Below are 10,781 nucleotides of genomic sequence, written 5' to 3'. Positions count from 1 at the left end.
TGGGTTGGAGTAGGAAATCAGAGATTAGATAGGAGGGGGAGAGAGGATTAAAGCTGATGATAAGGAGGTTTTGTTCGATGTAGAGATAGAGAAACAAAGGTTAATGTCAAAATTCATTCATTCACTCATTCATTCAATAGTATTTATTGACCGCTTACTATGTGCAGAACACTGTACTAAGCGCTTGGAATGTACACATCGGTAACAGAGACAGTCCTTGCCCTTTGACGGGCTTACAGTCTAATCGGGGAGACAGACAGACAATAACAATAGCAATAAATAGAATCAAGTGGATGAACATCTCATTAAAACAATAGCGAATAAATAGAATCAAGGTGATGTACATCTCATTAACAAAATAAATAGGGTGATGAAAATATATACAGTTGAGCAGACGAGTACAGTGCTGAGGGGAGAGGAAGGGTGAGGGGGAGGAGCAGAGGTAAAGAGGGGAAAAGGCTTAGCTGAGGGGAGTTAAGGGGGGGTAGAGGGGGAGCAGAGAGAGCAGAGGGAAAAGGGGGAGCTCAGTCTGGGAAGGCCTCTTGGAGGAGGTGAGCTCTAAGTAGGGTTTTGAAGAGGGGAAGAGAATTAGTTTGGCGGAGGTGAGGAGGGACAGCATTCCAGGACCGCGGGAGGACGTGGCCCAGGGGTCGACAGCAGGATAGGCGAGAACGGGGCACAGTGAGGAGGTGGGCGGCAGAGGAGTGGAGCATGTGGGGTGGGCAGTAGAAAGAGAGCAAGGAGGAGAGGTAGGAGGGGGCAAGGTGATGGAGAGCCTTGAACCCTAGAGTGAGAAGTTTTTGTTTGGTGCAGAGGTTGATAGGCAACCACTGGAGGTTTTTAAGAAGGGGAGTGATGTGCCCAGAGCGTTTCTGCAGGAAGATGATCTGGGCAGCGGAATGAAGAATAGATTGGAGCGGGGAGAGACGGGAAGGGAGATCAGAGAGAAGGCTGACACAATAATCCAGCCGGAATATTATGAGAGCCTGTACCAATAAGATAGCCATGAGGAAGGAGAAGAAAGGGCAGATCTTGGTGATATTATAAAGATGAGACCGGCAGGTTTTGTTGATGGATTGGATGTGTAAGGTGAATGAGAGAGCCGAGTCAAAGATGACACCGACGTTGCGGGCCTGAGAGATGGGAAGGATGGTCGTACCATCCACAGTGATAGGGAAGTCAGGAAGAGGACAGGGCTTGGGAGAGAAGATGAGGAGCACAGTTCAGATTCCGAGCTAATCAATCAGATGAGTATTTATTGAGCACTCACTAGAATTAAAATTAGCAGAATTCTCTGTCCTTAAAAACATTACAACCTAGTGGAAGGGAGACAGGCGCTAAAATAAAATACAGTCGGAGGAAGCAATAGAGTGCAAAACCATGCACGTAAGTGCTACAGTGTGGGTGTGAAGACCTAAGAGCATGGTGTTGGCAAAACATCATAAGAACGAGAAAAAAACTAAGTAATGTACGATCTCCAGAAAAGAAGTGGGGACTGATTGCGAAGTGATTCAATTTTCAGCAGAACCAGTGTCACTGATAGAGAAATAAAATTGAGAAATATGTAATCTCCTGGGGACTAGCTGTCATATTTTATCCTTTTCTCCATCCCGCCCTCCCACCTCTCCTCTTACACCTGCTGATATTGTCATTCCCTCCCTCTCACTGATTTCCAGCCATTGAAGGCTCTCACTCTAAGCAGGAGGGAGAATAGGTGTCTAATCCCCATTTTATAGGTGAGAAAACGGAGGCACCGAGAAGTGAAATGGCATGCCCCAGGTCACACAGCTCCAGAGTCAGGATTAAAACCCAGGTCCTCTTACTCACAGGCCCTTCCTCTTTCCACTAGGCCATGCTACTTCTCTATTGCTGACTGCTATTAATATCAGTACTTCTGCTACTATTAATTACTTTTACAATGGCTGCTATGACTATTCCTGCAGCTTCTCTTCCTCCTCCTCCTCCTCTTCCTCCTACTCCTCGACCTCCTCCTCTGTGGGGCTCAGGTAAGAACTCCATCAAGCAGAAGAGTCAGCCCTCCAGCAGACAGTGTGGGTGGCACGTGACAAGAACAACCTGCAGAGAGCTGTCGGCAGACACAGCCCCAACCAGGAACCAATGGGCCCTGGAGCACCGGGCCAGAGCTGTGCCTGGGCAGAACCCCTGGCCCAGTGATATAGACAGCTCCCTCTTCGCCCTCGACAAGGGTTGCAGGATGCATGGGGCTGCTCACTCAGTGCGAAGCCCCAACAGGAAGTTGGGAGGTAGGGAATGTGCTCTTTTCTCATGCTCAGTTCCCTCTCCGGGAGTTATTCAACAGTGGCGAACAATAATGATTAATTAGTCCAGATCAACGTGGTTCTCTATTGCTACAGCTGCAGAAGATAGGGCCAGAGAGAGGGACACTGAGCCAGCAGAAAAAAGAGAGGAAGTCAAGGGAAAGATCTGGGTCTGAGTTCAGTCATGAAAGTGGAATGGAGAGGTGGGGAAAAGACCTATCTGGAAGGGCAGCTTCCCCCAGTGAGGACAGTTTAGCCAACTTGTTATACTTGGTCCTTAATGAATTGTGATTAACTGTCCCTGTGCTAGGTCAATGTTCATGGCTCTGACTCTCTCTGCTCTTTCTCTAGTTGTGTGGGTCCACGTAAGTGAACTGTTAATAAGTTAGAAATGGATGCTTCTGATGGAAACCACCTGGCGGGGCAAAGCAAGCTTCACATTATTTCTCAGCTACAAAACCCTCCTGTGGGGAAGATAGGAAATTCTGGCAGATCACAACTTTAGGTGTAAATTTTCAGTGAGAATTGGTAAAAAACATTTAAACCCTGACCTTCTTAGCAAACACTCCAGAGCTTGAGTTGAAATGAATCCCCCAGCACTTCTCTCACACCAGAGGCACCACTAGAAGAGGCAGAAAGGCAAACTTCAAAAGAAACTGTAAAGCCAGAGGATGTCCTGTATCTCATTTCAACCTGATCGAGGGTCCCAGGCTCGGAGTGGTGAAGGGGGCAGAATTGAGCAGGTGGTGTGGAGGAGGGGAGGTAAGGAAAGGCTGACTCTGAATTGATCATCAGCCATCGAGGGTGAAGTCATTTACATGGATGTACAGATTGTACCCAAGGGGAAACGCCGTCGTCCTTCTCCAAGTAAAATCACCTTGTTATTTGCATGGCTTGTTTTCTGCTAAATAGGATAAGGTTTAAAATGACTCTTTGGCAGTAGCTGCAGAGATTTTCAGCAATTTAGTACTTAATTTTGTCCAAGTTGGATTTGATTCTAGTTAGTTATGTTAATGTTTATTTATCTTAAAATATCATACTTGTTATGAAGGAATGAGATAAAATTTAGAAGGCATTTTGTGGCTGTATGTTTTGGAAGGCTATTTAATGTGCTCCGTGTAGATTTGGTGCTAATTAGTTCTGTGTTAAACTTTCTTTCATCTTAAAATATCTAATTTGGTACAAAGGAGTGAGTGAGATGCAATTTGAAATGCATTTTGTCACTGTATATTTCGGGAGGATAATTCAATGTGGTCCATGTTAGGTTTGGGTCTGAGTAGTTTTGTGTGAAGCTTTATTCCATTTTAAAATATCTTATTTGGTACAAAGGAACAAAGTGAGATACATTCTACACTGTAAGCTTGTTGTGGACAGGGAATGTGTCTGTTAATTGTTGAATTGTACTTTTCCAAGCACTTAGTACAGTGCTCTGCCCACAGTAAGCACTCAATAAATACAAGTGAATTAATGAATAAATGAAGTGTATATTGAGCCATAAAATGAGCATGTTATGAATGTAATCTTTTCTGATGAATCCTAGAATTTTAAAAGGATTCTATATTAGTCTGATATCTAGGAAAATAAAGAGTAGCAAGATAGTTTATCAACAAACTATATACTGTTTAGTATTGAAAAAATTTCCATCACCACCATTTCTCTTATGTTAGGTTTCCCCAGAAGATAAGGAACTGAAAGTCTCTTCATGAATTATACATTGTATAATTAACAAATATATCAAATTTGTTCGATGTTTAGAGACTGCCCTGATCTTTGAGAGGTTTCTTTTGTATCAAATCTGTTCTCAAGGGACTAACGCTGTAAGCAGAATTGTAATTTTCATATTATAAAATCATTTTTAATGATATTTATTAAGTGTTTACTGTGTATCAAGTACTGCTCTAAGCCTTGGAGTAGACACAAGTTCATTAGGTTGGATACAGCCTGCATACAGTCCTTGTCCCACATAGGGCTCACAGTCCAAGTAAGAGAGAGAACAGGCATTGACTCCCCATTTTGCAGTGGAGCAGATGGAGGCATAGAGAAGTGAAGTGACTTGCCCAAGGTCACAGAGCAGGGAAATGGTGGAGCCAGGTTTAGAAGCCAACTTTCTCTGGCTCCCTACCCCATGCTTTATCCATTAGGTTAAGCTGCTTTCCATTAGAACCAAGCATGGAAAATGAGCATATTCCCAACTTCCCATTTGAGCTTTCCCATTCATATTCCTATGTTCCTATTGGGACTATTCAGTAATTTAAAATTTTAGCAAGAATGAGAAGGATTATGTAAGTATTATATGATTTATTTTGTATTATTCACTCATTCAATCATATTTATTGAGCACTTATTGAGCAAAACACTGTACTAAGAGCTTGGGAGAGTACCATATAAGAAAAAACAGATGCATTCCCTGCTCTGTGAGTTCAGAATCTAGAGAGGGAGACAGACATTAATGCATATAAATAAATAAATGAATAAATAAATTACAGACATATACGGATACATATATATATATAAGCTGTGGGAATGGGACAGAGGATGAATGAAGAGAACAAGTCAGAGCGATGCAGAAAGGGGTGGGAGAAGAGGAGAGGAAGGCTTTAATAATAATTATGGTATTTGTTAGGCACTGTTCTAAATGCTGGGATAGTTACAAGTTAATTAGGTTGGACACAGACCATGTCCCTCATGGGCTCACACTCTGAATCGCCATTTTACAGGTGAGGTAACTGAGGTCCAGAGAAGTTAAATGACTTGCCCAAGGTCACACAGCAGAGATGTGGCAGAGTTGGGACTAGAACCCAGGACTTTCTGACTCCCAGGCCCATGCTGTATCCACTAAGCCATGCTACTTCTCTAATCATTTGAAACTATGAGGGCATAAGGCTACTGCTATGTAAGACTAATGACAGTTCAAGAAAATGGATTAACTAATTCATGAACCAGAATTCAAACCAGCCCTCAATGCTGATCTTTAATCAGCTGCTGCAGTTTCAACTCTATCCCTCTACTACCGGGACTGAATTAGATGGGAGTCAGAAAGGGAGACTACTTTGAATGAGTCATGGAACAAAAAAACAAAATTAAAGTGTAAACGCTTTGTCCAAAAGGAACATGCCTTGTGTTGTGTTTTACTTCCCAAGCACATCGTTCAGTGTATTGATGCAGTAGGGACTCAGTCAAAGAATCAGTCCCTGGCATTTACTGAAAATTTGGGGTGTACGGAGGACTGAACTAAATTCTTGGGAGAGTGCAATAAAATAGACTTGGTAGACATGATCCCTGCCCACAGCTTTTTGAGCTTACAGTCTAGAGGGGGAGGAAGACATTAAAATTAATGATGGAAAAGGGAAATAATAATGATATTTTTAAGCACTTACTCTGTGCTAAGCACTGTACTGCTGGCTGGCAATGTAATGCATTTATCCGTAAGTGCTGTGGGACCGAAGGAAGGGTGACTATTTAGTGCTTACAGGGTTCAGATCCAAGTGCCTAGGAGATGGAGAAAGGAGAGGAAGTCTGGGAAAACAGGGCTTAATCGAGGAAGACCTCTTGGAGGATTTGTGACCTTAAGAAGGCTTTGAAGGTAGAGAGAGTAGTGGCCTGTGGATTATGAAGAGACAGGGACTTTCAGGCCAGAGAGAGGATTCATTCAATCATATTTATTAAACACTTAACTGTGTGCAGACCACTGAACTAAGTACTTGCAAGAACACACTGTAACAACAAGTAGGCACATTCCCTGCTTACAATGACCTTATAGTACAGGGAGTGATTGGAATTAGAAGAGTAAAGGGCCTGGGCTGGATTGTAGTAAAATCAGTGAGGTAAAATAGGGGGAGGAGGGCGATCACTCATCCTATTCCAACTGGATTACTGCATCAGCATCTTTTCTGATCTCTCAACCTCCTGTCTCTCCCCACTTCAGTCTATATTTCACTTTGCTGCCCGGATTATCTTTTTACAGAAGCATTCTGGGCATCTCACCCCACTTCCTCAAAAATCTCCAGTGGTTACCTATCAAGCTCCGTATCAAGCAAAAACTCCTCCCTATTGGCTTCAAAGCTCTCCATCACCTTGCTCTCTCCTACCTCACCTCCCTTCTCTCCTACATCCCAGCCCAGACACTCTGCTTCTCTGGTGCTAACCTTCTCAATGTGTCTCATTCTTGCCTGTCCCTCTGTTGACTCCTGGCCCACATCCTACCTCTGGCCTGGAATGCCCTCTCTCCCCAAATCCCCAAACTAGCACACTGAAAGCTCACCTCCTCCAGGAGGCCACCCCAGACTAAGCCCCCCTTTTCCTCTGCTCCCCTTCCCCTCCCCAACACCCCTACTTGCTCCCTCTGCTCTACTTCCCCTCCCTGCCCCACCGCACTTGTGTGTATATATATGTACATATTTTTAATTCTATTTATTTTATTAATGATGTAAGAACCCATAAAAACTAGTGCTTGGTCTCTAAAGGAATAAAAATGTTTGGAAAAGGGCTGAGCATGTGATAGACAAAGGAAGTGTAGATGTCATGCTAAGGTCAAGATGGGAAATTCTTTCTTTATCTATGGCAGAATGGGGTGTAGCAATTGATGGCAGGCAATAATCCCAAATTACCATTGGGGTACTCTGAGAACCCAGCGTTTAAGTGTGTTGTCTGGCTGTGGTGTCCTGTTCTGTGGCTAAACACTTATACTTACCTGACCCCCTGTGCTCTGGCTATGCTGACCCCTGTGATTTCCCCAGTTCAGGGAAGCTCAACCACATAATTTGTGGTACTGGGAGACTGCACCATGACACCTTATTCTAAAAGTACATATGGGTATTTTGTTGATTTGACAAGTTCTTATGGGATATGAAGTAATTAATTTCTGGGCACAACTGCCATTGTTTATACTCCACTTTAATTTAAGAAATAGAGACTAAGGGACTCGGTATCTAGGTGGCATATTTCCATTTTGTAGCATGCCATCTCTTATTCATTCAGTCAGTTGTATTTATTGAATCCTTACTGTGTGCAGAAGACTACTAAGCACTTGGAAGAGTACACTATGACAATAAGCAGACATATTCCCTGTCTACAACAAGTTTACAGTCTTTTATGGTCTTTTTAGATTGGAGTTTTGAGGATTGAGCATGTGCAATTAAGAATAAATAGAACGAAACGAAAGGTAGAAGGAAGAGTCTGGCCAGTGACGTCAGCAACGAGTTTATGAGCTATGCAGAAGAGCCTTGTGCATACTGGAAAGTGCTTCTGCCATACTTTCAATATTGTCATTTAAGTGACTTTGAAGAGAAGAGCAGCATTTTACTTGTAAATTAGTGATTAGGACAGCCCCATAGCAAATTCTTCATGAGGTTGTAGTACATGCTATTGAGCAGTTGTTGAGTGGTTAAGTTTTACTGACCATGTTCATGTAGGTGGTTTTCCCAGGGTGAGGCTCAGCCATTGCACTCTGGCTGTGCTGACCCCTGTGATTTCTCCAAATGTGGGAAACTCTACTGAGTTAGCACTTTCCCCTGAAATTCTTGATTTAAAAAGAGATAATTTAAGAACTCGTGGTAGTTGCTTTAAGCCTTGGTGGGGTTGTAGTTTGAAAGTTTTTCTCTGTTTTTTTTCCGTTGCTTGGGTCTTGCTTATTTTTGGAGGGATGTGGGAGTTAAGGTGTTTTCCGCTGTTTTTCCCCATATGTAGTCCAGTTACTTGTGCATTATAAATATTTAGTGAATGCAGTTAATGAAGGGGAAAACTTGCTTTGTAAGGAATAATTAGCTTTTTGTTTTATACAGAGCACTGTATTAAGCACTTGGGGGATTATAAAGTAGATAGGCACTCTTCCTGCCCACAATGAGTTTGCAATCTAGAAGGGGAGGTAGATTTTAATTTTAAACTAACTGCTTATAATATATAATTGATAGTTATGTACATGAGTATTATGTGATTGAAGGGGAGGTGAATATAAGGTGTCCGAAGGTCACAGATCCAAGTGCATAATCATTCATTCATTTAATAGTATTTACTGAGTGCTTACTATGTTCAGAACACTGTACTAAGCATTTGGAATGTACAATTCGGCACCAGATAGAGACAATCCCTACCCAATAATGGGCTCATAGTCTAAAATGGGGAGACAGACAACAAAACAGAACAAAACAAAACAACATCATCAAGATAAATAGAATCATGGAGATACACACCACATTAACAAAATAAATAGGGTAATAAATAATATATACAAATATGCACAGTGCTGAGGGGAAAGGAAGGGGGAAGAGCAGAGGGCGGGAGAGGAGGGAAAGGAGAGGGAAAGAGGAGCAGAGGGAAAGGGTGGCTCAGTCTGGGAAGGCCTCGTGGAGGAGGTGAGCTCTCAGTAGGGCTTTGAAGAGGGGAAGAGAGTTAGTTTGGTGGATGTGAAGAAGGAAGGCATTCCAGGACAGCCGTAGGACCTGGGCCAGGGGTCGATGGCAGGACAGACGCGAATGGGGGCTGTGAGGACGTGGGCGGCAGAGGAGCTGAGTGTATGGGGTGGGCAGTAGAAAGAGAGAAGGGAGGTGAGGTAGGAGGGGGCAAGGTGATTGAGAGCTTTGAAATCAAGAGTAAGGAGTTTTTGTTTCATGCGAAGGTTGATAGGAAACCACTGGAGGTTTTTGAGGAGGGGAGTGACATGCCCAGACTGGAGTGGGGAGAGACAGGAGGAAGGGAGATCAGAGGGGAGGCTGATGCAATAATCCAGTCAGGTTATTATGAGAGCTTGTACCAGCAAGGTAGCAGTTTGGATGAAGAGGAAAGGGCGGATCTTGGTGATACTGTGAAGATGACACCGGCAGGTGCTGGTGACGGATTGGATGCGTGGAGTGAATGAGAGTGCATAGATGGTACAGAAGGGAGAGAGAACTGGGGAAAAGGACTTAATCGGGAAAGGCCTCCTGGAGATGTGACTTTAGTAAAAGGCTTTGAAGGTAGAGAGGGTGGTGGTCTGGTGCATATGAAAGGGTAAACTCTGGGGAAAGAGCAGGGACTTGGGAGTCAGAGGTCATGGGTTCTAATCCCGTCTCTGTCAGTTGTCAGCAGTGTGACTTTGGGAAAGTCACTTAACGTCTCTGGGCCTCAGTTACTTCATCTGGAAAATGGGGATTAAGACTGTGAACCCCATAGAGGAGAACCTGATTTCCTTCTAACCCTCCAGCATTTAGAACAGTGCTGGGCACACAGTAAGCACTTAACAAATGCCATTATTACTATTATTACTATAAATCTATGATTCTATTTATTTATATTGATGCTACTGATGCCTGTTTACTTGTTTTGATGGCTGTCTTCCTGCTTCTCGTCTGTGAACTTGTTGTGGGCAGGAATTGTCTCTGTGGCTGAATTTTATGTTACAATGCTTAGTACAGTGCTCTACACATAATAAGTGCTCAATAATTACGATTGAATGAATGAATGAATAATGGAGTACCTGAAAGATGTAATAATAATAATAATGTTGGTATTTGTTAAGCACTTACTAGGTGCTGAGCACTGTTCTAAGCGCTGGGGGAGATACAGGGTAATCAGGTTGTCCCACATGGGGCTCACACACTTTTAATCCCCATTTTACAGATGAGGGAACTGAGGCACAGAGAAGTTAAGTGACTTGCCCACAGTCACACAGCTGAAAAGTGGCAGAGCCAGGAGTTGAACTCATGACCTCTGACTCCGAAGCCCAGCCTCTTTCCCCTGAGGACGCTGCTTCTAAAATAATATTTCCGCCCGGTTTCGAACTGGGGACCTTTCGCGTATTAGGCAAATGTGATAACCACTACACTACAGTAGTATTGATATTTACAAAGCTCTTACTGTGTGCAGAAAACTGTGCTATGTGCTTGGAAGAGTAAAATAGAGAAAGTGCCTTCACTAGGAAAAGAATATAACATCATAATTAGCACCATCACAGGGTCAAAGGCGTGACCCATCCTGCCCAGAGACAACAGCTGGCTTGGAGGAGTCTTTTGCTGGTCGCCCTCCTTGATTTGTCTCCTCTGAAAGCCAGTGTTGTTTTCTTGCTTTTCTGATTTATGGGAAGTTTGCTGCAATTTCATGTGCCCAATGTGGAGAAAATTCTAGGAAGCACTGGATTTAATTTTAGGAATGGTAAATAACATCTTAGTTACCATATACAGTGAAATCTATGAGGGTGTCAACTTGGAGTTCTGCTATGAAGTGGATCATCCCAAGTTGTTAATATTTACAGAGCTGTCAAGCCCACCACTTGACTTCATTCTGTTTCTGAATCCAAACTCTGCCTGATGACAACATTGTTCTCATTTACAGTGAATGCTTTTTGACAGAGATTCTTCTTCTTGCCTGATTTTGTAACATGATCTTATTTTTCCTTCCAGAACAGCAAATACTATATGCTACTCTGAGAGTCCCTCATAAACCAGACACCAGCATTCTACCTTCAGCCCCTCCTCCTGGTACTGTATTCTCTTTCTGAGATGTGTGAACCTCCTCTTTACCTAATTTGGT

At 43.1% G+C, this 10,781-nt stretch overlaps 1 protein-coding gene and 1 pseudogene across 3 annotated transcripts in view; both read left to right on the top strand.

The window, feature by feature from the left end:
- Positions 1-2,577: 2,577 nt before the first annotated feature.
- The window catches only part of LOC114817769 (killer cell lectin-like receptor subfamily F member 1), a 49,684-nt gene continuing 41,480 nt past the window's right edge, over positions 2,578-10,781 (top strand). For 2 of the 3 annotated variants that reach the window (XM_029081864.2, XM_039914572.1), the window contains exons 1-2: positions 2,578-3,041; positions 10,652-10,729. In XM_029081864.2, coding sequence (XP_028937697.1) covers positions 2,951-3,041; positions 10,652-10,729 — 169 coding nt within the window. In that variant the 5' untranslated portion in view covers positions 2,578-2,950. The other variant, XM_039914571.1, reaches the window with a different exon arrangement.
- LOC114818040 lies at positions 7,673-7,774 on the top strand (annotated as a pseudogene).

Source organism: Ornithorhynchus anatinus, chromosome 17 (assembly GCF_004115215.2).
Source record: "Ornithorhynchus anatinus isolate Pmale09 chromosome 17, mOrnAna1.pri.v4, whole genome shotgun sequence".
Classification (NCBI taxonomy): domain Eukaryota; kingdom Metazoa; phylum Chordata; class Mammalia; order Monotremata; family Ornithorhynchidae; genus Ornithorhynchus; species Ornithorhynchus anatinus.
The sequence above is the reverse complement of the archived record's forward strand: the minus strand, read 5'-3'. Positions and strand labels throughout refer to the sequence as shown.